Source organism: Salarias fasciatus, chromosome 4 (assembly GCF_902148845.1).
Source record: "Salarias fasciatus chromosome 4, fSalaFa1.1, whole genome shotgun sequence".
NCBI classification, from domain to species: domain Eukaryota; kingdom Metazoa; phylum Chordata; class Actinopteri; order Blenniiformes; family Blenniidae; genus Salarias; species Salarias fasciatus.
Genome location: NC_043748.1, coordinates 2,876,928 through 2,903,128, shown reverse-complemented (window position 1 = coordinate 2,903,128; position 26,201 = coordinate 2,876,928). Strand labels below are relative to the sequence as shown.

The following is a 26,201-nucleotide window of genomic DNA, read 5'->3' as shown; positions in this document are numbered from 1 at the left end:
TTATTACATTTCTGTTCTATAGGCTTTTTTTTTGCATTGGTTCCTCACAACAGTGGCTAGTAAATACATTGCAACAAATGGACAACAGTCAGAGATGCACATCACGAGCTGTTGTAAAAAACAAACAAAAGTCAAACATGTGGACAAGGATGGGCTCGACAGCAATAGTACAACTTTATGGAAGTCAAAACTGCACAGATCAGGGTTAGCCACACACATTTGGTAGATTTCTTGGTCCAGGTGTAAAATTTAGAAACTTCAAAAAACATCAGTAGTAAAGCAGAATGAAAAAGTTCAATAAATAGAGCAAATACAAAGAAAGTAATAAATAACATTAAAGTAAACATATCTGACACAACATAAAGTGCAATTTTCTTACTTGACGCACAAAAATAAAAACACTGTTTAAAGTCACAATATGACAACATATAAAATGAGGGTTCGACTGAATGTGGTCACAGTCAAATAAATGTAATAAGTATTTTTTTTGTGAAGACTGGAAAGATCAGGCGGAAGATTGACTTCTCCTAAAATGCACTTGAATCCTTTCTCTGTACCTCAGGACTTCAGGAGTTACCTGAAGTCGTCCACAGGATGGCAGCCTAAGACAGCTCTGCCTGCCAGCAACTATCATCCCACACTACACACCAAAAACAACAACACCAACAACAACAGGAACAAAGAAGAGCTCACTACTGAATGAAATGCGCTCCACAGATCTACTCCAGGGTTGTTTTGTGAGAACAGCTGGCCACCATTTTTACAGAGATCAGTGCTTAGTTACGATGAACTGGGCACTGCCGGATTGCATATTGTTACACATTAGAGTACAAAAATGAAAAAAGAGAGAAAAAAAAATCCATTCACATTATCTTCGAATAAAACTACTTTTCCTCACATGTAACACTACGATAGACTGCACGTTCTGCATAAATAGAGAGCGAGTAAAAGGGTGTACTCTTCTCTAAGTGCTACTTTGCTTTTTGTACCTTTTGTCTTCTGAACACACCAACAAGAACATCCTAACATTTAGAGTTGCACATGTCACTATGATCAGCAGAGGTGGCTTCAAGGAAAAAAAAAAAAAGTGTTTGCTTATTGCAACCCTTTCCCTTTCTTTCCTTTCTTCTTGTCACGAGCACAATGTAAACGCGAGTGATTGGGAACACCAAAATAAAGTGGCATCATTAACACATTGCATAGTGTCCCTGTGCAAGTTCACCTTCTCTCAGTCCCACCGAAGATCAGCCCTTAAATCAGATCTGAAGCAAAACCAGCGGATCAATCCTCCAGTTCCATCATGTGCAATCGTTTCGGATGTGGTACAGCATGTCAGATCGAAGTAATGCCACTTTTGTGCACAGGGTGGCAGCAATCAACCACCATTCCTTAGAGTTTCAGTAGTTTTCGCCAGTCAGTAGTGTTCCGCACAAGTTGATTTTTAGGATTTCCTGCTACTTCTGTTTTTCAAACTGAAAGTAGCGAGAGAGGTAGCGCGGCTCATAACACCCTCTTGTGGTACAAAGTGGTATTACAAGACTGATCGAACCACAGATGCCTTGTCAACTACGGTGCATGTTCTCCCAACATTCTAATAATGTTTTCTCTACCGATACATACTGTACCTTTATTGGTGGTCCTGTTTCCCGGTATAGTTTGCCGAGTCCTACAGTGTGCAACTCATGAAAACTATGGCTGTGCCAGAAACCTTTTCAGAAGATACAGAAACCTTTACAGAAGATGGAGAGAATGAGGTTTCAAACTACAATTACAGAACTAGAAAGGCTGGGATTTTGTGTAAAACATGCATATGGAACAGAATCCAATGATGTGTAAATCTTCGAAACCCAAAATTCAATTAATACATGTCCAAAGACAACATATCAAAGGCAGATATAGTGGGGGGGCAGAATCCCATTGGGGGGAGCGGAATTACAGAGGGGGTGCCGGAGGTCGCAGTGGACCCCCGAGGCTTTGTCTGCTCTGAGATGATCAGAGTCAGTTTAGCACATCTTGTAGGAAACTCTAATAAGACACTTTCTGGAAACAGAATCAGACCCGGGACAGTCTGATTCTACCTCTGAAGGTTCCTACTTCAGTACTTTGGTGAGCAGTGTTTGGCTTCACTGTACTGTATTGATGACAAATCTGCCATAACTCGCTTCAGTTTTCAATTCTTTGATATGTTGTGTTTGTACAACACGGCACTTAAAACATGTACATTTTACACAACGTCCTAACCTTTTCTGAAACTCGGGAATTTGTAAACGAAGGGGCACAGGGGCTGATCTGAAACGTGAGTAATGCCCGTCACCGACAGAATTCCCACCTGCTCGCACACAGTTTGCTGAAAGGTTGTTCACAGTGTTTGCTACCTTTAAGGTCTGCTGTATATATGTTTTTTTTTTTTTTTGTTCTCTTTAAATATTCTCTCATTTTCCATGTACAGTGTCACGCATGCATTGAGACGTATGCATTGGTTTCCACTATATACAACACGACGTGATGGGCACAGATACACACACAGGTCTACGTTATGACACCACAGGATCCAACAGGAGCTGATGCATCTTAGTTCACGTCTGCTTTGTCTATTTGGTGTTTTTTTTTTTTTAATGTCCTTTTAGTGTTTTACTTCAAGCATTTCTGTCTTCCCTTTGTTGAAAGTCATGATATGTCACATGTTGGTGTGATGCTACAGAAGAAGGCATTACATGGGAGAGTTCTGCTCTTTCTCGCAGCCGCCTCACATCACGAGTGATGTTTGGAGCTGCGGCCGCTTCCTCGGTCTGAGTGGATGGCGCCCGCCGGCCCCTGAGCCCCCCGGCGGACGGCTCCTGCGGAGGCCTCCGCTCTCCCCGCGGCATTCCCCCGCCTCTCCTCCCCCGACCGGGAGCCGTCCTTCACCTTGCCGCCCTCCTGCGAGCTGCCCTTCATGGGCGCCAGCACGGTTTTGGCCACGCTGGTGAGCTGCGTGACGAAGCTGGCCTTGTCGCCGGGCGACATGGGCCGAGACTTGCTGGAGCAGGGCGAGGACGGCGACGTGGGGTTCTCCTCCAGGACCTCCAGACGTGCCCTGTCGTCCCTGGCTCCTCGGTAGCTGCCGGCCGGCCTCTCGTCTTTGTGTCGGCTCACGCTGTGGGCTGGAGCCTGCGTCGGGGCCGAGGGGGCGGGGCCTTTGGCTCTGGGAGCGTCAGCGGCCTTGTCTGCTGTGTCGGCGCCTCTCCGTTGCTTGTTGAGCTCTGCAGACGACGCTTTCTGCAGGGAACCCTTCTCCACCCCAGCAGAGCTTCTCCCTTTCTCCTCGCTCTTCTCCTTAGCTTTGCTTGCAGCCTCCTGTTTTGCGGCGCCTTGAGTTGAGATTTTCTCGTTGGGCTTACTCTTGGAAACCGTCGCCTCTGAAGCGGAGGTGGCTGCGGGTTTGCTTCCAGGACTGGATTTAGTCTCTGTGGATGAGGTACCCGACTTGACGTCAGCTGCTGCCGCCGTCCCGCGGCTCTTCCCGGCCTCGGCAGAGGTTTTGCTCGTGTCCACAGCACCGGCTGCAGACGGTCTCTTCTCAGCTGCGCCCTCGGCTGGAGCCCTGGCGAGTTCGGGGGCTGAAGTTTGGGTCTCTTTCTCCTTTGGCGTTGCGATTGTGTCACGGCTGAGCGGCGACTCCTGTCTTCCCAGCTTCCTGGCGGGCTTCAGTCCCCCGATCTCTCCTCCCATCGGGGGCGATGGAGAGGAGGAGGACGAAGGAGACGGAGGCGCCGGGCCGTTCTCTCCTTCCATCTCCAGCAGGCTCTGCAGGCTGTGCTCACAGTGGAAGGACTCCCTCCGGTAGTCGCCGTGCGTCACCTCCAGGCTGTGCTTGCGCAGCGACACGCCTCCGGTCAGAGGGGAGGGTGAGGAAGAGGAGGAGGACGAAGAGGGCAAGATCGGGGCTCCGAGCTTCTCCGCCGACTGCACCCGCTGCAGCAGCGGGGACCGGGGCGGCTCGGCGCTCTTGGGGCGGGGCCGGGCGACGGGGGGCGACGAGTGCAGCTTGGCGGGGAACATCTGCGTGGTGTTGGAGCTGCCCACCGTGTGGCCGCTGAGCGGCGGCGGCGACGAGGTGGTCGGGGACGGGGTGTGGGCCAGCGGGGACAGGGGGATATTGCCGGCGGACTTGCAGCGCGCCGAGCGGTACTGCCGGTGCAGCTTGGGCGACAGGCCGTGCAGCGAGCTGGGCCGCATGTGGTGGGACGCCGCGGGGGAGTTGGGGGTGCTGGACGCCGGGGAGCTGCTCTGTGAGGACGTGCCTGAGAAGAGGAGGCGACGCAAAATCCTGAATATCTCAGCAAAAACAATGAGGCTCACGCTTGTTAAATCTAATTTACATGTTTGAGAAAGTAAAAAGCACTAACCCAGGTACGGCGATTCGAGGGTGGAGCGGTAGCTCTGCGTGGGCGAGCGGGCCGACAGGCTGTGGGTGGGCGAGCCGGGGAGGCTGTCGCCTGAAGACAGCGAGCGGTTCAGAGAGGAGAGGCTGCGGCTGGTGTGCAGCAGGTTGGACTGCTTGGTGATTTTCCTGAACAGGGAGCTGCGCTTCTTACTGAGAGAGGGAAAGAAAGGATGGAGTGAGGGGATTAAAGGCGTCTGGAAGCTGGAGAAATGGATTATCTATCTTTGACATGTCTCACTCTTGGCCCTCCTTGGTTCCTGCCCTCTTGGTGCGCCGGGCCATCTTGGACTTATAGCTGGACTTGCGAGCAGGTCCCACTTTAATGGAGGTGTTCTCAAAGGGAGTCGTGGTCACTGTCACCTTGTTTCCACTCTGAGGACAATATGAAGGGAATGTGTGATATTTCTAAGATTAACTTAAACTCAAAACTCTCAGTAACATCCAGCTGAATCGTTCTCACCTTCAAGATGAGCTCCACCACCTCCGTGTGGACCAGGCCGTGGACCGACTCCCCGTTCACGTGAGTGATGAGGTCGCCAGCGCTCAGTCCGGCTTCCTGGGCCGGTCCGCCATCCTCCACATGCTGTGATGGTTAGCACAGAAACTTTACTGCAACTCATGTTTTGTCTCCATGGACGAAAAATACTATGTAATATGATGTAAATGGCGTTCCACCATCAACTTCCCACATCAGTTCGAAAAACAACGTTGTGCCAGTTCAGTTCCTAATTAGTTACACCCTTGGTACATGGATACTGGACTTCACTGGAATGGGATGATGAGTGTTGGCTCTGCTCACTCACCCACACCATGTGGTGCACGCTGTACACGTCGCTGTCGCCCATGTAGACCCGGATCGCCCTGAGGGTGAAGCCGTACTTCTTCCCCGAGCGGTGGATGGTGATGGGGGAGTGCAGGACGTTGACCATGGGGGAGTAGTCCCGGCTGGGGGAGGAGTCCCGGGAGGAGGCGTTGGACGAGAGGGAGCGGGGGGACATGGGGCTCACCAGAGGGGAGGCGGCGTGCTGCTCCACTGGGGGAGAGAGAGCGGAGGAGTGAAAACACATCGTTCATAATTCGCCACCTGCTTCTGCTGAAGCTGAGAGAGCGTACCTGCAGGGATGATGACAGACAGAGCTGTGGCGGAGGCGGATTTGATCACTTTGCCTCCAGGCCGGGAGCTTCGTTTCTCGCCCTCGGCCGAGAGCTGCTGGTGTCGGACTCTTCGCAGCACCAGGTCTGTGGTGGCCCCGCGGGGCCCCTGTGGGTCTGGGAGCCCCAGAATGGCGGCGCTGCCCGGCAGAGGCAACGAAGCATCGGCGGGTCTCAGGAGTTTGTCTGTAACACCAAGAAAACGTGTTCAGAGACACAAATAAATCTGTTCAGTGACAGAAGCTGATCGATCTACACTGACCTCCTGCTGCAAAGCCGTTACTGTCTTTCAGGAGGGTCCTCAGATCCGCCTGTGAGGACATGGGGCCCGTGGCTCCCTCCAGTGACGTCCCCCGGACCTTGATCGGAGGCTGCCTGCTCAGGGGACTCAGCTCTGAGTCCACCTCCAGGGGGGACGCCAGGCGGTATGTATCCATGAGGGCGGAGAAGCGTCGCCGGGCTCCGGACGGTGGACTGGAGTCGCTCTCGGTGAAGGACGACTCCGAGCAGGACAGGCGCTTCCTGAGACAGTGAACCAGACGTACTGTAAGTTTTCCAAAATTAAAAGTAAAAACATCTTTCTGCTCATCTCCTGAGCCACTTGAGCAGTGTTTATTTAAATCTGTTGACATTTTAAACTGGTGTTGGCTGCTTTGTCGTCCGGATCTCTGCACTCACATCTCGGGCGAGCCGGCTCTCCAGCTCTTGTCTCTGAGGGTGACGCTTCCCAGGCTCTCTCTCTTGGCCACTCGGTCCTCCCTCGGGACCTTGTGCTCGCGCAGAGTCACTCCGTGGGTTTTATGCTCCAGCTGAGACAGATGCTCCATGCTGCTGTACACCTTCACAAACCCACACCACATTCGGGCCGTGATTAACTCATCCATGTGACCTCCGCCGGAGGACCGTGGAGCTGAGCGGCGAGATCCTGACCTTACTGAAGCGAGGGGAGCAGGACGAGAAGCGGTGGATCTCCACGGGCTCGTCGTCGTTGGTGTCGTCTTCATCGTACGAGTGGACGTGGTGGTAGCGCTCCGAGCGGGCTGGAGATGGGGACAGAGGAAACCGTCTAGCTGCTGCCACTTGCTCATATCAGCCGTCATCTAAAAGGTTCTCCCGGACGTTTGAGTGTCTAAAAATAAGCCTTGCCCCGATAAAAGCCTTTCTGTTCCGACAGTAGTTCACCTTCTAACATCAGCAGCTTAATGAGGGTGACTCAGCAGTCGCCGCAGCGATTCAGTGACTCAGCTTGTCCAGAATGAAAGTTTTCCAGACTTTCTTTGTCTTCCCGGAGGCAGACTTACTGTCAAAATAACTGGTGTCTTCCTCGGACTCCAGGTCTGGGATGAACTCTGCCTTCTGCCGCAGCAGGCTGTTCCAGTCCACCTCGGCGAAGAACGAGTGCTGCTTCACTTCAAAGGCTCCACCTGCGGGGTGGAGTGTAACCATGAGTGTAACGGCGCCGGATGAGAGAAGACAGGCGGGACATGTGACCCTGAAGCACGCCGAGGCATTTCAGCCGTGACAGGAGCTGATTTATTTGGGTGAAGCCGACCCATCGGCAGGCTGTGTTCTAGGTCAGCTGTTCACGGTCAGGAGTATGTTTGCACAAATCTCAGCTTGGCTGCTCATCCCACAAATGCATGTTTCTTTACAACAATATGAACCAATAATCTCGTCCAATATAATCTATCAATTTTCTTTATGTGTGTGGTTTACTATTTCCTCACTGCAGAGCTACAGTCTGTCTCTGATGGTCGTCATTGTGCTGTGAGGGACTTTTTCTCTTTCTGACAGTGTCACAAACCTTCGTTTGGTTTCGTATTTCTTTGGTTTTTTTTAGTATTTTACATCTTCTCGATCTTTAAGATCTTATTCTGTTTCCAGTTCATTGACTTCCTGTTACTGCCTCTCATCTCTTAGTGTTTCCTGTTTTATTTAGTAAACTGCTATCTCGCCATGTTCGTCTCAGACCAAGAACTAGCATAAAGAAAACATCAGAAGCGGTTTTCAAAAGATTAAAACATCTAAATGTCATTGTGATAAACCCCGAAAACCTAACTAAAGTTGATTATCTTCACCTAGAAATGCGCTTTATTGTTGCCCCCATTGTTCTGCCTGCGTCTTGTTTACCTTTCCTTGTTTGTAATTCTGGGCCCTGAATAAACATACATGGGAAATATCGCTGTTGTGTGGACTCACTTGGCCAAACATCCAGCTAATCTGCTCTACAAAGGCGTTTATCACCTGAACTCAGGGTTTTTAAATCTGCTTGGTGTCTGCTGTTCATTAGAATCAGACACTCTGCGGGACTAATTCATCAAAACAGGATGAAACGGAGCAGCAAAAATAAAGGGCAGGAAAAAATACAAAGAGCAAAGACACGATTGAGAACAGTACATGAGGGAAGAAGTACGGCTTCACGCGTGTCGCCCGGTTCCCCCCCCACCTCTCTGTTCCTGGATCCACATGATTCTCCAGAACTGAACAGGCCATTCTCCAATCAAGCTGATTGATCAGCAGGTGGCTTGTTATACCTGCTGAGCTCTCATCCTGCTTCCGAACAGGTTATGAGTTTAGCACGAGTTGCTATGGCGACATACTTTGTCGAAAAGGAAAACCTCTGTACTGAAATCCTTCTTTGAAGGTAGAGGCTTCTGGTGTGTGAAAAAACCTTCTGAGTGACACTTGAATTATTCTAGACTTTGCTTTGGCTCTCCTCGTTTCAGTGTTATGTTGTCTTTGAAGTTCGTCTTCTGTTTGAATCGTCCTTGTGTCCTGGTGTTCTTGCCTGTGAACCTGACATGAGAACAGTGGGAAAACAAGGAAAAGAGAAAAAAGGAAGCTCTCTTTGAGTTTACTGACCGGTGCCGAGGCGAACCAGCGGATTGGTCTGCAGGAGGGAGGAGATCAGATGCTGTGCATCGACGGGAAGAGCCTCATCTCCCTCTGGCCACTCGATGTCATCTACAGGAAACAGCACGGGTTGTGTTTTATGGACATTTCAACCAGTTTAACACATCAACATTGAACTGCTGGGAAAAATGTCTAAATAACCTGCTGGTAGCTGAACAATATCAGAAAATTAGTGAAATTTCTGCAGATTCGTGACTCATTTCATTTGCCAAAAGTGAGGCTGAAAAGCTGAAGAGCTGTAAAGCTGCTGTCTCTCTGCCTTGCTCAATAAACTGAAGTCAACATTAGCCAATGTCTGTATTTTTGATGCCTTGTTCAGTTCCAGCATCTGGTTAGAGCATCTTCCTTCCACTAACTAGAACTAGTAACAGATTACATGTTTGTGAACGTATCACATGTTTCTCTTGGTGTATCTGAAACCAGTCGTAGAGCTGCTGTCTCCGTCTTCCTCACTGGGTCGACTTTTAGCTTTAATATTTGCTAAAGCCCTCATATCGGTTACGATTTCACTAAATCCTTGTTCGCACGAGGAATTATGCCCCATCAATCATGAACTAGCAACATAAAACATTTTAAGCAAGATTAACATTATTCAGCATCTGCTGGAAGCATTAGTGTTAATCGAATTATAGTTTCTATCTGCTAAAACCATGAAGATCAAGGCTGTTCAATACATTTTACTTTACTGGTCACACACAGAGAGTGAGGAGCCTCTACCTGTGATGACCTGTCCAAACAGCTCCTCTGGAGTGTCTCCGAAGAAAGGCACGCAGCCCACCAGGAACTCATACAGGATGATCCCCATCGCCCACCAGTCCACCGGCTTCCCATAACCCTGACGAAGAATCACCTCCGGGGCGATGTACTCGGGAGTGCCACACACCTGGAAGACATTTCCGCCACTGTTAGTATTTCTGTCTCGGACCGAACCAAACTCATTATTTCAAATCGTACTATTGCTCAGAAAGACACAGGTGACGCTGAGAGGGAGGCACGTGTGGGACGTGCGTCGAGCAGATCACATCAGGAGAGATGAAAGCTCCGGCGAGCGTTTTCATGTGCAGATGGGTGGGCATACGCTGAACGCTAACAGAAATCTGTCTGCCTGCGACGCACACACGAGAAATAATGAGGCTCGTAATCAAAGCGTGTGAGCGCAAAATGAAAGGAATGAAAAAATAAGCCTCACCTAAAAAGGGAAATGATTACAATAACTGAGGAAATACTGGCCCATTGTTCTGCCAACTGTTAACGGGTCTCATTTGCTACGCTTCGGGTGTGCCCGCCGCACTGATGGGGATTAGCTTTGCATGGAAATAAAGACATCAAAGAGTATTTCAAACTGGAACTTTGCTCGGGATCACAAATATCTTACTGTAACATTGCACACAAAGAGGCTGAATACAGTTATTTTTGCATGTGAGGTGATTAAAATTAATTGAATTACACGCCTGCAAACAGCGCAGCTTCCAAAGGTTGAATCAGTTATTCTTCTGAATCTGAAGTAAACAGATCTGCAGGATAACTTGTTCACATGAAGAATGTTTAAAAACCAGGCTTTGTACTTTTTATTATGTTGCAGCGACTTCAGACTGTCTTGACATTTGTCTCTTTAGGAGCCTCCACACACAAAGACAACCATTACACCCGTCAGAGATCACAGGCGCCGGCCCTCCTGCTGTGACCCACTTTGTTGCCATGACAACCGAAGTACACAATAGCACAGGCGAAATGAACAAGAAGTCAATCTCCTCTGTTCTCCCGGGCCAGTTTTTTTTTTTTTTTTTTTTTTTAAAGGCTGCTCAGAAAAGAACAATTTATCATGGAAAAGTCTCTAGACAGCAAGAACAAGCTGTGGAAATAATATCAAATGTCAAGTTTCGGGACTGATTCATGAGTAAAATGACACTTTGTTTTTTCGGCAGACACGGGTGAACCAGCGGAATTAGAGACTCATTTCAATTTGCTGACATTTGTCTGGTTCAAAGTACGGATGAACGATACCAATAACAGTATCAGGTATCAGGTCCGATACCGTACGGAGCGCTAACAAGTCATACACACAGAGATTTGGGGTTTCTTTCAATGTGTTAGAATTTAATGTGATTGCATTTATTTGTCTGTATCATACCTGTTTATCCAAAAACTCCCGAGTGTCCTTTTCGATGTGCCCTTCGTACAAATTAGTGGTCAGGCTCATCAGACCCATCTTGGACAGGCCGAAGTCCGTCAGCTTGATGTGGCCCATCGAGGTGATCAGGAGGCTGAGGAAAGAAAAGTGAGCCGAAACGTGGAACGTCACAGCAGTGAAACAGTTTTCCTTTTTCTACCATGCTCTCTCTCTCTCTCTCTCTCTCTCTCTCTCTCTTACTTGTCAGGCTTGAGGTCGCGGTGCACAATGCCGTAGTTGTGTAAGTACTCCAACGCCAGGACCGTCTCCGCGAAGTACATACGAGCCATTTCCACAGGCAGAGCTCCAATGTTCTTCAGCAGAGTGGCACAGTCCCCACCTGCCGGCACAGGCCGTTATTCGATTAGTCCCGCAGCCGACATTAGCAATTACCACGAGCGCCTCGTGGGACCTCTTGTTCCATTCACTCCAGTTTCCATTCGGCGCAGCAAGTCACATGCACAGCAGACGGCAATCATGCAATCTTCATGAGCGCAGCTCTGTGACCACGCTTCCAGCCATGCTGCGAGGTGTAATTAAGGATATCTGGCACATCAGGGTGGATTACACTGTAGAGGAGCAATCACGCTATCGCCTCCTATCTGAGCAAACAGGCCTCTGGCAGGAAGAAGCATCGGCGGCTTCGGTCGGTGGCCAGGCGGCTGCGTTAACCTCAGGGCGGGATCGGAGTAACATCGGCAGTGTGAACAGATTTGTGACGACGCAGACAGTCGAGCCAAGTTCACGAGATCCAGAGATAAACAGGGAGACATTAAATTTATGGTATTTGAAGATTATCTTTTAACCATTTCTATATTTTACCTTGTATTCTCTTGTGATGAGTGAATTTAAATTGAATTTTTGTAAATTTCAAAGGAATGCCAATTCAAGCCAGTCTAAACCTGAATGTATTTGGAAATATTACAAAGAAAACTGTGAGAACCAAGAATATTTCTGTCAAATTTAAAGAGAAAAATTGGGCTGACGAGCACGAAGCATTTGGGAACAGAAATCGTGTTTATATATATATATACTTTTCTGGAGCAGAGTGAGGTTAAGTGAACACGCACAACCTCGCAAAACTGACTACACACAACCATGTGGGTTTGGTTCCTCCTGGTTCACTTGGACATAAACCCTTCCTTACATAATTTGCACAACTCTTTGTTTACTCCCTGTAATAATTAAGTTTTTAAAACTTGCTCCGCCATTTTACCTTTCTTTTCCTTTCACTATTTCTAATTTTAATGTTGGCATTCTCAGCTGACGGTAAGAGAAAGAATTTCATTGTTCTAAAGTTTTCACTGCCTGGCGTGGGCTTGTTGACGTTAGCAGTGTTGGTGCAGGAACAGCTGACGGGTGAGTCAGCCCACAGCGAGGAGGTCCAGGCCCTCGAAACCTGCTGTATGAACCGTGACTCGCTCCTCAACACCAACAACACAAAAGAGCTTCAAGGACCTTGTTGTCCATCCGTCAGAGGACTTAAGTGATTTGACTTGCACGCTACAAACTTTTCCCATCGCCACATCCTCACCTTCCACGTACTCCATGACCATGCACAGGTGCCGTCGCGTTTCGAAGGAGCAGAACATGGAGACGACAAACGGGTTCTCCGCAAACGTCAGGATGTCTCTCTCCACGAAGGCCTGCTGGATCTGGTTCCGCAGGATCAGGTTCTGCTTGTTGATCTTCTTCATGGCGAATCGCTGACGCGTGTCCAGGTGGCGCACCAGGTAGACGGCGCTGCGCCACAGAGGGGCACCCATATGGATGCATTACTGTCACATTACGGCCTGGGGTTCTGGGAAACACCGGGACGTTTCACTCACCCATACGCTCCGTTGCTTATCAGCTTGATAGTCTGGAAGTCTGCTTCTCCAGGTGGCTTCATTGCCCTGATTTTACCCTGCGGATCAAAAATCACAATGCTTTCATGAGAAATTGGACGAATCTGCCCAAAAACCACTTTCAGGACATTAGTTTGTCTCTTTGTGGAAGACACTTAAGTGCTTTACACAGATAAAGCTGCTTCAATTCTGATCTACACTCTTCTTTCTCTTCATCAATCTTCCTTTTTTTTGTCGACTTCGGTTCGTTTCTGACGTTTGGAGGCACGCCTAATGCTGGAGGGATGGCTCCGTGATTCACAGAGGGGTGGGGATATCCTGTTTCCAGAACCTCAGCACAAATTAGATGGAAGAGACGCTCGCATGCCAAGTCATTAGCAGATGAAGCAAGCGTTTTCACTCAGACCCAGAGCAACCTTGGCAACCGAGACCGACCATACACTGTGTGGAAAAGTAGGGAAAAAAAAAAAAAAAAGACGGTTATGACGCATCTCACCTCTGTGGAGTCGTCGGTTTCAGGCGTCACCGGTCCTTCGCTGTCGTAGCTATCCAGATTCACCATGTCTGCAGACGCCGTAAATCAACTCATTGGATGATCTTAAAAGTGACATTTCAGTTGGAGTTTGTTGCCGCTCACCTTCGAGAGGGTCTCTGGTCAGACCCAGCTGGCTCACGATGTAACGGGGAATGTCTGTTTTCATCAGGTGACCCTCCTTAGCGTGGTCCTCCGCCGCCTCCAGGAGATGATAGAACTCCTCGGGGTTGAACTCCTGGAGGCCACAACCAAAACACTTCGCCTGATGAGTGACAACTTAACCTTTCACCCATCAGTCATCTAGACTGCAATCATTTGGCACGAGGCGTGACAATGCCAGTTTTCAAGTCAACAATTAATATTTGGCAAATTGTGGAGATATAAATCATATTTGGCCACTTTAATTGAGTGTAATCGAAGTCGTGCAACACTGGGATATTCATCTAAAGCTGCTAACACGCACTGCATCTCACACATTTAAATAAAACCACAGGCAGACTGGAATTAGATCAATGGATCAAACCTCTGTGTTCACAGTCTTCACTCATGTAAAAAAAAAAAAAAAAGTCTGTAAGAAGATGACTCACAGCGAGGCGTTCAATGACCCCCGTTATAAAACACACGCCGGCCAGACAAGAACCGGCATCCTGCAACTTGAAGTGACACGGCGGTCACGGTCCGTCTGAGCCAGGCTGGGAGGCAGCCAAGCGGTGGGGGGGGGGGGCTCTCCCTCTGCCCGGGTATTAGCCGTACAGTATGGCACGGTGAATTTTAATCTAAATGCAAATGTCTTGTGCCGACATATCCAGGTCGAGCCTCACACTCCTGTGTTTGCTTGTTTGGATTGTCTGCCCCTGCTGTGCGATACGCCCGCCTGCTTAAATACTCGTAATGGGCCAACAAATCTGCTCCTGCGTTTATTTTAAGAAGGAAAAAAAAAAAAAAATCAATTTGCCTGAAGTCGCAGGAGCTGTGAAATGATATGATATGAACGCCGGGGATTCTGGGGGATTGTGATCATCTGAGTCGTGTAAACAGCAGGTGTGTGTGTGTGTTTGTGTGTGTGTGTTTGTGTGTGTGTGTGTCTTACCAAACACTCTAAAAGCCTCGCAGGTCGGGAAATGATGATGAGAAGCTTTTTCACCAGCTCGGTGACGAAGGCTACCTCGGAGCTCTCGGATCGCTCGAAGGCCTGAACGGAGACACACAGGAAGAAAGACAGGCGGGGAGAAAGTGTGTTATCAGACTGTGAGGTGGGGGATAACAGCCCTCACAATCAAACCCCAACCTGGACTGATCACAGCTTTTTAATCAAGCCACGGAAGCGAGACGCGAGATGAAAACCCCTGATACACATTATCGTCTCCGGCTAATCAGGAGCACAATTAGCATCTGTTTGCTTCAACCGTTTGAGTCAGAAATTCACTAAACACATCATGTGTTTGAATGAAATAAGTGGAGGCTTATGTGTCTTACTGTGGCTCAATAAACAAACCAGCAGAAGACATTTAACATGTAAAAACAACTGTTACTGACAAGAATTAGGTTGTTAAAATTCAATGAAAAGACGTTTCAAATATTGCAATGCACATTATGATAAAACTGAATAAAGTCATCAGATTTTAAAACGGATGAAATTTTTCTGGGTTATGACATTTGAAAACTCATGATTCTAATCCAACATGAGCTCAAATGTCAGGTCACATAACGTACTTAGCAGCGCTATGAAGTGATATCTGGTCTGGGCTGCTGTATTCGAAAGAGAGCGGCTATTCCAGAGCTTAGAGGCAGGAAAATTAAGATGCTTGATCAACACAGAGTTTTTAAAAGCCTTTATTATGAGATGTGGATAGACTTTTAAATGTTAATTAAACCCTTAAAGCCTCAATACTTTGTCTAAATTCATGAGACCCAAAGCTTGATACAATGGTTCGGACCAGATATTAAGTTTTTAAAAGGTCTCATTGCTCCTCCATGTTCACTCACATCATGAAGCAGCTTGTCCAGGTTCTCCTGCAGCTCGAAGAAGTACACGGAGGTGATGAGACCCTCGCGGGCTTTAGCCAGGCAGTCTCTGGACAGCTCGGCTATCTGGTGGTGGATGAAGCTGAGGACGCCGTCGGCCAGAGGAAGAACGTTCTCTGGAGAGTAAGCCTGGATGAACTCAGCCAGCTTACCCTCCATCTGTGCCGTGGCCTGGTGTGGGGAAAGGTGGGTGTTACACCAGGACAGGAGGAGAACACGACAGAGAGAGAGAGAATATGTACAGTATGGAACAGAAAGAGTGGGAAACACTTCAGAATGTGTGGGTCTACAAGTTTACAACTAACTTTAATGGAGTGTGCTTTTTCTGATGTGACTTGAGGGAGAACAAGCCCAAAACGTGTTTGCCTCAAATAAACTCCAAACTATAACACCCAATTTCCCCTCAGTTGATTGTTATCACTGTTAAAGCTTTCAGCTCATTTCCTTCTGATGGCAAACTCAGCCCACAAAGGAAGAGGGAGGCAGAGGAAGGGATGGAGAGGGTAAATAAAGGTTTTATTTAACAGTTTGAAGCTGTGAAAGTTTACTGGATGCCCTCGATATGCTCTCTGATTAGAAAGCCATGGCTTTAAAGACATACAGAACCCGATTTACTAAGATCCTGCAAATGCTTCGTCATGAAAATAGATGGTTTGTGTTTGTGTAGGTGATCACCTAAGAAAAACAACATTACATGGTATTAAAGAGAGGACTTTGTCTGCACTATTTTTTGTGTTCACCAATGATTCACTGAAAACAAGGGGCACAAAAAAGAAAGGACCTGATAGTTGAAGTTGACAAATATAAGTTGTGCTGGGCCAGTTGAGGAAATATCTTTTATTGTGATAAATAGGAGCATCTCTGCTAAAGTTAGATATACAAATTGATACGCAATTCTGACAGCATCCTGTTTCTAGATCAGAATTCACTGTTCTCATGACTGATTGACTCTGTGTGTGTGTGTGTGTGTGTGTGTGTGTGTGTGTGTGTGTGTGTGTGTGTGTGTATGTGTCACCTTTGGAAAGCGTTCTTTATACACATGGTTCATCATGACAATCTCATTGTCATAGCAGGAGGAGGAGCGTCCCGGGCTGAGGAGACGACATTTACAATTAGATGATATTCTGCAGATTACTTAACTCAAATACTGGAGCAAGGACATTTCTGAATAATCTGAAAATCTGAAAAACTAAATATGGCTTCAGTCAAATGGACAAGATTCGAGACAAGAAGCTTGCAGTCTCCCATGTGGAAGACCCACAAGTCAACCGGAAGTGACGACACCCCCATAAGAACCAACAATCAAAAGATAACTATCAATCATCATTTATATTTTCCAAAAACCAAGCGAGTTGACTTGAATTTCACTGTAAGCAGCACATTCATATTACACGATTACATATATGAGTGTTAGAGTAGATGATGTCCAGGTGTGTGAAACTTGAAAACACAGGAAAACTCTTTAGACAGTAATGCACGTGCCATAGCCTGAGGTACACAGAATAATGTTGAAAAACATACAGCACTAACAGCCCATGAGGGCATTTATTTACACACTTCAACACTCTTGCACACCTGGTTTAACACCTCCACAGATGTTGGATACTGGCGGCTAACTTCTACCGGAAATCAACCAGTGAGCCTCACCTGGTCGCCATAACACCTTTAAACACGCTGATTACTCTCGGCGTTTCACTCATTTAATTTTGTTAAATTTTCTCTTCTTTCACACATACACGAGATCCACGTTGCACTGTAACTTAACAAGTTTTGCCACTCTCTTGAAAAATAAAAACACATGAAAACGCGCTTTAGCTATTAATGCTAATGCTAATGAACCCTGAGGACCCCTGCAGGGGCCTTAGCTGCCCGAAGTGCCTGAGTACTTCATCTGTTCATCAAAACAACGGTGTCAATTAACAAATACAACGTTATAACCAAGGCACACATAACAAATGAACAATAAAAAATTAAAGTATTAACAGTGTAAAAACTATATATAAAAGTATGGAGGTTATGTTTCACACAGGCATATCTGGGGCTCCAAAATAAAAAAAATATGTGCAATTTATATATTATAATGGTCAAATGAGTTATACTGACTAAAAGTCACATATATTTTAACATATCTTGCTCAAAAAGCGTCTAAATGTGTTTGGAAACTTGTCCTAGTTTTATGTTAACAATGCTTTGCACCTTGTCATAGTTTATCTGTGATTTTTTTTTTAATTTCAGACCTTCAATCAGGTGTCTGGAAAGAAATGCTGCTTTAGGAGGGAAATACAGGCAACATCTCCCATCACAAAATTTAGCCCAATAAGTGAAAATTGCATTAACTTTTCATCATTCTCATATCACCCTATAGATGGGGTTAATATTTGTGAATACTAATCCATATCAATTGGTTTATGAACACATTTGTAGTTTTATTATGGCACTGAAGGGTACAGTAATTCAAAAACATGAAAATGAAAGGGGAGGTTACATAAAACAAATAACAGGATCATCCTTGAAAATCTGCTTTGAAAGAGCCCTTTTAAAAAGAGGATGGAGCCTCTTGGCAGCAGAAGCTGCTCTTTAATCTGCTGCTGTTTGCTGACCTGAGACTGCGAGAGCGTGGGCGCATGTGGGGCGAGCAGCGGCCGCCGTCGTCATCCGTGATGCTCTCTGTGCTGCCAAAGTGCTTGGACAGGAAGTGTAGCTCGTCCATGGTGGGCTGGAAGGGCAGCTGGTGCAGGCGCTCCTGGGAGGAGCTGGACGACTGGGACAAAGAGGAAGAGGAAGAGGAAAAGGAAGAGGAAGTAGACAAACAAAACATCAGCTTGTGACAGTAGAAACATGATATCATCAAGTTCTCTGAGCTAAACTCTGTTTGAACAATTAAAGTTCAACAATGATGACTAACCGCCAGCTACATGGCATATTAAGGCGTTCTGTGAGGCTCGGGGTCAAAGGTCATCCCTCATCATAATGCTTCATTTTTCCCCCCGAGTGGAGACGCTCAGACTTCACTCTCAGAACAATCAGTCTGATCAATTTGTCTGCTTCAGGTATGCATGTCATTGTCTTCATATTGATTCCACACAGGCTGCTTTACATTCCCATTTTTAAAGAGATATCACCAAAACTAGTCAGATTAGTGATTTGTTTTAAGTAGAAGTGGCACAAACTCATATTTTTCGATCCAAAAAAATATTAAAATTATATTTCCTTCAGCAATGGCAATGATATTATTAACTTGATGCCTTTGGTTGGAACAGCTGCACTAATCTGTAAGTAATCACTCCACTCACTGCAGAAATGTCATTTTTTAAAATTCTACACATATTGTTGGCTTTGTTGGCATCAATCCACAGTCGCTGTGTGCTTTGGTTTGAGAAAAATAAATCTCTTCCTTCTATGGTTTTCTCTGTGTTGTGACTCAAACTCAGACTTTGTGACCGATCATCTGCTGGAAGATTTTTTAAAAGGGATTTGTTACTTATGATGTTATTCCCCATTTACATGACAAAGTAAGTGAAAATGGAAAAAAAATCATTATGATATGGAGGTTTGTTGCTTTTGTTGACTGCATGTGGAGAAGTATTGCCAGAGGTTGAGGGACTGGGGAACAGTGCGTGCTCAGCCTCATGCCAAATTCTCCTCTTGTGCCGCATTTCTCACGATCCTCTCTCATCCCACCGGCCTGGCACTCATCGCCCTCTCTGCATCATCCACGGCCAGATGGAGAGAGGAAGTCCGCCGCTGGCGTCACCGTTACGCAACACGTCACACGCACAGGTGACGAGCCGGGGATCGTGTTTAATCGGATTGTGCATGTTTACAGTCAGACATTTTTTACAAAATGACTCGAATGAGATTAATTCTTAAAACTCCAAACAGAATATTTTCATTTTGCTTTGCTTTGGGTTAATGAGCAGTTTCTACACTGACAGATGAAAATCAGAACCTTTATCAAACCTGTCAGGAACATTTAATTCCTCTTTGAATTTCAGTTGAATCACACAACGCAATCTTGTATTTTGAAATCGACATGAATCAGGAATAAATCTGAATATGCAAATTTCTATCACAAATGCCATTTGGCAAAATAGAAATTGTCTGCTTCCTCCGAGAAAGTCACGGAGTCTTAATCTAAAACTATTATGGGTTGTCACACACTTTCAGAAATGGTGTGCGACATTCCTCCGTTGATTCATTCAGCCTCAACCCATCAGAAGACGCACTTATTTATCAGACAAGGACAATTTTAAAAATTCAAATAAGCATATTATACTGAAAAGCATTTCTTAGACTAAAAAAAAAAAACCTTGTTTGTTAAAGATCTGCCCAGTTACAGCACTGTTTTAATGAGAAATCACCAGAAATGTGACAGTTTGTACAACCGGTGCAGATGATGGGTATTGACAGAATAATTACCGTTGAGCTGGGAGTGTTGGTGCCATATCCAGAGGAGGGCAAAGAGGCCAAAGACCATCGCCGCCCGTCCGCTCTGCAAACAAACACATCAAATTATTTAAAACTCAGTGCAGTACTTTCCATGATTCATGGGCTGGCAAACATTTTGTTGAAATATATGTTTTGGTTTCAGGTTCATGAAGACATCGATGGAGCCGAGCGGCGGTTTGTGACGGGGACGTTTCCCCAGAGAGGCGAGCGTCGGAGGCAGCGCAGTGACAGGCAGTCTGGGGGATTTGATAAATGAGGAGGCAGATTTACTGGAGCCTCCTCCAGCCTCCGCTCACAGCTCGACATGAGACCGGGCAAACGCTGAAGCACGGTGCAGTCGTGAGTAGAGGGTCTCAAAGTGTGGGGCGGGCCCCTGCCGGGGGTCACCAGAGAGCTTCAGGGTGACTGAGGGAAGACTTTTCCTGCTTTTTTTTTTCTTTTTCTCCAAATAATTACACAAAAAAATAAATAAGTGAGGAGGAAATGTATTCTTATTCTTTCAAAGCTCATCTTTTTTTATAAACCTAATGTAATCTGTCATGGAAAATAATCTCACAAAAACTCACAAAGAAGGAATGTTATGCTATTTTTTTAATTGACCATCGACATCAACATTCTTCTCCTGTCTATGACCGTGTCACAGTTAGTGTTTTTCTCTTTGTCCATTTTTGATCTTTTGCTAAATTTCTGCTGCTATTTAACCAATTTTTAAAACAACATTACATTTTACATTAAAAAACTAATCAATACTTTAGGATGCAGCATTGTCAAACTTTGTTATGAACAAACTCGCGATACGCCCGACCTTTTCAAAGAAGACATAATCTCTTGCTGAAGCTATCTGCAGGAACGACTCCCTGCAGCTCACACAGCCGTCAAGATGGAAGACATAATCCAGAAAAACAGCCAGAACATAAAACCTTCTACTTGTATTTTTATATGGAACAACCTGCTTTTAAATCAAAATGTCATTCTGTCCAAAGATAAAACATATGACTGGAACTACGTGGACATTTGGTATTAAAAGCAAATGTGATTGCAGTAATCTGCTTATAGATTATATATAATAATCTTCTTATGGACCGCAGTAAGATTTCTGAATGTGGTCGAATGAATTCGCCAGAAATGAGGAATCAGAGCTTTGGTGAAGTTGTTGCTGATGGTCACTGAGGTCGTTCCGGCTGAGAACTGGGGGGTTGAGCCTTGAGTTTGATACAGCAGGACTCACAGATTCACATTACTACCAGGTAATTCATTCCATCTGTCTCACAAAAACAACATCGGAGGCGCTCACCTTCTGGAGGAGGCGAAGGAGAAGTGCGCCGGGTTGCTGGGAGAGAAGTTGCGCGGACTGTCCAGAGGACTGCTTCCTGGAGGGGCGAGGGAACGATCAGAGGATGAGACACACGAGCGGAGGAAGGACGTAACAGCGCGACAAGCTGAGGGAAAACGCAGCACGTTTGGCTGAAAGAGGAGCTTTCCATGTGGAGTCTGTAAGTTTTCTCTGTGCATGCAGGATTTTTCTCCATTCATAAAGAATGAAAAGCAACAACTTAATTTCACATATTTTTTCATATGGTGACAACAATAAGCAAATTAACATTGTGCCTATTTCAGATCAGATTCAACTAGCAGTCAAATTCTGTTTCTGTTAAACATCATGATAGTCACCTTTAATCATAAATACAGATATTTCTACACAATACCGGTTTAAAAAAACCCCAAATGGACTCCTAGTGGAATTGAACTGAAGAGCAGGTAATCTTGATGCATTTTGGTATTGAGATTTTACCACATAATTTCATAAATAATTCTGTAAATGATAACAAATTATGAAAACATTTATTCTGCTCTTACATTTCATTCATCTGATAAAAAAAAATCTCATAAATTCTCTGTCTTTATTGTTTTTTTTTTTTTAAAAGTTCAAACATACTTGTTAAAGCTTCATGACAAACGAAAAATTATGTTGCACATCACAACAGCCTCTGCGACCACACCCAGTGTTTCTGGGTGTCACGGTCTCAACAACAGTCTGTCACACAGTTTGGATGTTGGCCAGCGACTGTATCTGCCTCCAAAGGGCAAAGGTCAAGAACCACTGATGTAAAGCTGGTTTATGTGTGATGCCGAAACGGGAGGAGCTAAACGAACATGAGTGTTTCGTTGTGTTTTTACGTACCGAGGTGTCCGGGCAGGGGCAGGGGCGAGTGTGGGCGGGGCAGCGTCGGAGATGTGGTCGTCAGGATCAGACTTTTCCGGTTGCTGGTCCGACAACTGTACGGGAAAAAAAAAAAAAAGGAAAATATGAGAATAATTGTGTAAACCGACACGTGCACGAACACGGGAGCGCTGCGGCCGTAAAGAGAATTCAATTTCCTCCGTCATCCATCCCCGTCTGAATCCCCTCAGAACAGATAAGAGAGGGAGGCTGGAAGGGACCGGCGTGATTTAATACACAGAGAAACTTTTCCATGACCTCACTTAATTCTGTTTGGGGGGGATTTAATGGCAGAGACTGCAAACGTCACAACACTGTCGCTAATGCCTGCGGTCTGCTGTTTCACACACACACACACACACACACACACCATCACGTAATCCCATCACCAGCTTTGTAAATTTAGTGTGATCTCATGCAATTTTAAATTTCTTCTCTAAACCCGTGCCTCGAAATACGGTTTGCTTTCCCGGTCGACGTAAAGAAAATCAAATACATGCAAGCTGAAACTAAAAGAGGGGGCAGAACACCGCGAATGTGGGTAAAGACGATGACGTTCGTCTCACATGTGAGCCATACACTCACACCTTCTGAGCTCCCGCTACTGCTAGAGATGCCGTCATCGCCATGGTTTTAAATTCACTTGAATTAATGTCACGATTGCATGAAACACTTTCATCTAAATCCAGTTTAACTTGAGTTGAACTCTCCCGAACATTAAGAGATCCAGACAGCCTTAATTCCAGTCCGTTTAAAGAGAAATGTAACATGAATCACGTTTTGATGAGCAGTATTTCAGCAGTGCACACCTCATTAATCTAAGTGAAGATAAGAACAGATAAGGATGATTGTAATTTACTGTCCACACACATTTGCTTTCAGCCCAGAAAAGTTTTTAATTCAGAAAGTTTCAAAAGGTCAGAGGAGGCTTCGAATTTTGGAATGAGATTAGAGCGACAGCGGTGAGGAAGAAATGTCACACATGTAATGACGGCTGGTAAACGGATGCACAACACTGGACAAAAACCCACATGTCTATGTTTTAGAAAAAAGGCATTATGTTTTGTTCTTCTGATTTTTTTGTTCTGAAATAAAACAAAACAGTCAGTTAACCTATTATTACATTGTACATAATGGAACTTTGGAGAATTTATCTCAAATGTCAAACACGAGGCTCGTCTGCTGAACGCAGCAAGACCTTCAAGCATCCACACACACACACACACACACACACACACACACACACACACACACACACACCATACACAGCGAAGATAACATGTGACATGTTTTGATGTATCTAATCGTCCTGTAACAGGATGCGATCTCCTTCGCTCCTTCCACATGCAGCTTTGTGTCGTGTTGCATCGCCGGATGACTCGGCAGTGTGTGAATGGATGAAAGATATGAACACACACTCCGTTCTGACGTCTGCGAGGGGCTTCGGATGCTCTCAAATAGACGGACCACCTCCCAGTATGTGACGGCTTTGGAATGCAATGCAATGCATTTGAACTTATATAAATCTAATATTGGTTTTTCTTTAGACGTCACTGAAAGCGCCGGGATGGATTTTCTACATCGAATATGGCTGTGAATAATTTATTCAAACACTCTCACAAGCTGATATCACACCCTTTTAAGGACGTTTGGGGCAATGCTGACAAAGCATGCAGCCAGAATAACACAACAACTCTCTGTTGAATACTCTGAAATGAAGACTTTACATTTAGGATCTTAGGAAGGGATAAACCCTTACCATTATGTGTAATTATGTATAGTAAAATCCAGACGAAAAGTGTTAAAAATGAGCAAAACGGCACATATTTGAAAAGTTATTCCTCAATAGATTTACCTGTATAATATAGTGAGACCAATGAGGTAATGTTATTTGCAGCGAAATTTCATCAAAGAAGACTTCAAATGCGGCGATTGTCACTTGTTTCATGTCTACTGTGGTTAAATTTGGTGTCACAATTTGAATATTTTATCGAATGACCAAACAGAAAGCATTAATCCCAAAAAACCTACACATAAAGCACTTAATGTGTCCATAATTATTATTTTCCATGTAATCTGCAGCTGTTTGGAGCTCGTTATTGTCAGAAAGACATGAGGAAGATTAAATCACTTTATAGGGTTAATGTCACGTACATTGACATAACTTTTCAAACTGCATTAATGATTTTCAAAGCCTCCTCTTCCTCTTATCCTGTCCTCTTATTGTGTTTCTTTGCACAATTTTATCATGTTTGAAGCAATTCACAAAACTTTAACCGAGAGATTTCCATTTCACACTGATTATCCCCAAACGTGTTGAACGAATCTACTTGCGTGTCACATGAGAGCATTTTGGGATAATATTCCAGATCTGTGATGGTTCTACAGGAAGTGGGCGTGGCCGGCGGACACCGGAGCTCCTCCTCCTGCCGCAGTGTCTGTTCAGAATAAATTATCGGTCCACATCAGAACACTGTTCCTCCAGTTTGTCCAGAGAGAAGACAGAGACTGCAGGCATTAGCAGAGCCGGCAGCCTTTCTGACGACACTGATCACGACTCTGATACTCAGCATGCACATGAACCGCCTCCGTAATCGATCTGATACGGTCACAAATCAAAGAAACTCTTGTCTGTGTTTCTGTTCCTGCGACTGGTCACAGGATGTTCGAATCAATCCCGTCTATGCCTGCCCTTATGGATATTGATCGTGAAAGTTAGACGGTTATACTGCGTTTCAAAGGGCAGATCTGATAACTGCTATTGTGCCATTTCATCCACTCCAACCGGGATCAATCGTAATCTGACTAAACTATACGGGGCTGATTTACTCAGAAGTTGCAAAAAGCAAGTCGCATGCTCAAGAAAATGTATCATACCTTCGGTTTGGGTACGTTTTGCAGATGTTGAACAAAGACGAATAATGACTGATAATTAAAACGATTCTTCTGGTTTGGTTTTGAGGTTTTTGAATCTGGGATTGAAGGTAAGAAGTGACTTTTTATCTTTGTTGTTTGGAACCCAAAACAACTGCCTTTATTTTCCGTGAAGCTGGACTGTAGTCATGTGGTTACACTGTTATGTAAAGTTGTATGTCATCTGCGTAAGTGTAGAAATTCAGATAAACCATAATCTGAGCCACAGGGAGCATAAGAACAGAAGAGGTCCAAAAATTGATCCTTGAGGAACTCCACTTGTGATTTTTGTTCTAACAGATTGGAAACGCAAAGAAATGCCTGTTTTGTGGATAAGATAGAAGCAACTTTCCATAAAACAAATACAAAACATTAATTCAACATTTTGCTGGGCAATGAAGAATCAATTCATTAATTGTTATGATGAAATGAGCCATTTTAGGCAACTTTCCACCAAATTAAAGCATAAAAAACATATTAAACCTCTAAAAGGAAGACAAAAATGCTTATAAACATATTTTTGCTATAAATCACAAATGGTGATTCATGTTACATTTACAATGAGGAACTTATGTCAGTTTATTCATGTTTAAAGATGTTTCCTTACTGCAAACCAAATCACAAACCTCTTCATTTCATATGGCTATTAGATACAGCAACTTTATATTCCACAGTTTAAGGTTTAGTTTCACTAACTTAAACCATTTTTCGTAACTTTAGCTGTTTTGGCTGGTTTTGCTAGTTTCTCTCTATGAAAAAAACATCACAAAACAATAAAAGCAAATGTCCAAGACATTAAATGAAACATATTTTTCCTTGAGACAGTTGTTTTGGGATCAGCCGTGGTTGGCCGTCGGCTGTAGACATATGAAGGAGGCAACATTTCAGTAAAGAACTGCTTCTTTTACAGAGAGAAATCAGCAGCATGACAGCTTAATGTGTTCTCAGTGCTGCAGGAAATCAATGGAGACTGGCTGTAAACACACAGGAACACACCGCTCTCTGGTTCGATCATCAGCATGCACCTCTACACACACACACACACACATTTTCTGTTTTTATTCCACATCCAGCATAAGTCTGCAGTGCTGCTGCTGCTGATGCTGCTGCTCGGCGCTCAGAGAGCGCAGCTCGGGGCGTTTCTTATCTGGACGAGATGGAGAAGAAGGGTGGGAGGAGAGGAGGAGGAGAGGGAAGAATATGAAGATCGGGGTTAAAACAAGCGTGACATTAAAGCAAAAACGAGGGGTGGGGGCCGCCTCGGGAAACAGGGCCACTGCAAATTCATGGGAGGATTGAAGAGAACACACACTCAAACACACACACACACACATGCAAGGTAAACATGACCCACTTCTCTCTCGCTGCCGCACACGCCTGCACAATTTTCTGTATGTTCAGGAGCACGTGGGGCCGATATGCCAGCAGATGACACACAACCCAAGGCTTGAAAGAAGCCAGACGAACTGGAGCCTTCATCCTCTGCACGCTCACTCCCTTTCCTCAGCCTCACAGTGGGGGGGCATTAATATTAATCAAACCCAACCAGC

At 45.3% G+C, this 26,201-nt stretch overlaps 1 protein-coding gene across 5 annotated transcripts in view; it reads right to left on the bottom strand.

The window, feature by feature from the left end:
• Nucleotides 1-26: 26 nt before the first annotated feature.
• LOC115386515 (microtubule-associated serine/threonine-protein kinase 1-like) overlaps nucleotides 27-26,201 on the bottom strand; it is a 46,534-nt gene continuing 20,359 nt past the window's right edge. For 3 of the 5 annotated variants that reach the window (XM_030088854.1, XM_030088855.1, XM_030088857.1), the window contains 25 exons: nucleotides 21,700-21,794; nucleotides 20,812-20,887; nucleotides 19,488-19,560; nucleotides 17,669-17,829; nucleotides 16,084-16,159; nucleotides 15,030-15,239; nucleotides 14,134-14,235; nucleotides 13,146-13,278; nucleotides 13,005-13,072; nucleotides 12,491-12,567; nucleotides 12,196-12,404; nucleotides 10,863-11,001; nucleotides 10,623-10,755; nucleotides 9,209-9,374; nucleotides 8,441-8,542; nucleotides 6,880-7,002; nucleotides 6,509-6,618; nucleotides 6,257-6,417; nucleotides 5,841-6,106; nucleotides 5,540-5,764; nucleotides 5,230-5,459; nucleotides 4,887-5,009; nucleotides 4,665-4,798; nucleotides 4,389-4,576; nucleotides 27-4,283 (listed from right to left, as the gene is read on the bottom strand). In XM_030088854.1, coding sequence (XP_029944714.1) covers nucleotides 2,752-4,283; nucleotides 4,389-4,576; nucleotides 4,665-4,798; nucleotides 4,887-5,009; nucleotides 5,230-5,459; nucleotides 5,540-5,764; nucleotides 5,841-6,106; nucleotides 6,257-6,417; nucleotides 6,509-6,618; nucleotides 6,880-7,002; nucleotides 8,441-8,542; nucleotides 9,209-9,374; nucleotides 10,623-10,755; nucleotides 10,863-11,001; nucleotides 12,196-12,404; nucleotides 12,491-12,567; nucleotides 13,005-13,072; nucleotides 13,146-13,278; nucleotides 14,134-14,235; nucleotides 15,030-15,239; nucleotides 16,084-16,159; nucleotides 17,669-17,829; nucleotides 19,488-19,560; nucleotides 20,812-20,887; nucleotides 21,700-21,794 — 4,912 coding nt within the window. In that variant the 3' untranslated portion in view covers nucleotides 27-2,751. The remainder of the gene's footprint in view (nucleotides 4,284-4,388; nucleotides 4,577-4,664; nucleotides 4,799-4,886; nucleotides 5,010-5,229; nucleotides 5,460-5,539; nucleotides 5,765-5,840; nucleotides 6,107-6,256; nucleotides 6,418-6,508; nucleotides 6,619-6,879; nucleotides 7,003-8,440; nucleotides 8,543-9,208; nucleotides 9,375-10,622; nucleotides 10,756-10,862; nucleotides 11,002-12,195; nucleotides 12,405-12,490; nucleotides 12,568-13,004; nucleotides 13,073-13,145; nucleotides 13,279-14,133; nucleotides 14,236-15,029; nucleotides 15,240-16,083; nucleotides 16,160-17,668; nucleotides 17,830-19,487; nucleotides 19,561-20,811; nucleotides 20,888-21,699; nucleotides 21,795-26,201) is intronic. The other 2 variants (XM_030088856.1, XM_030088858.1) reach the window with 1 other exon arrangement.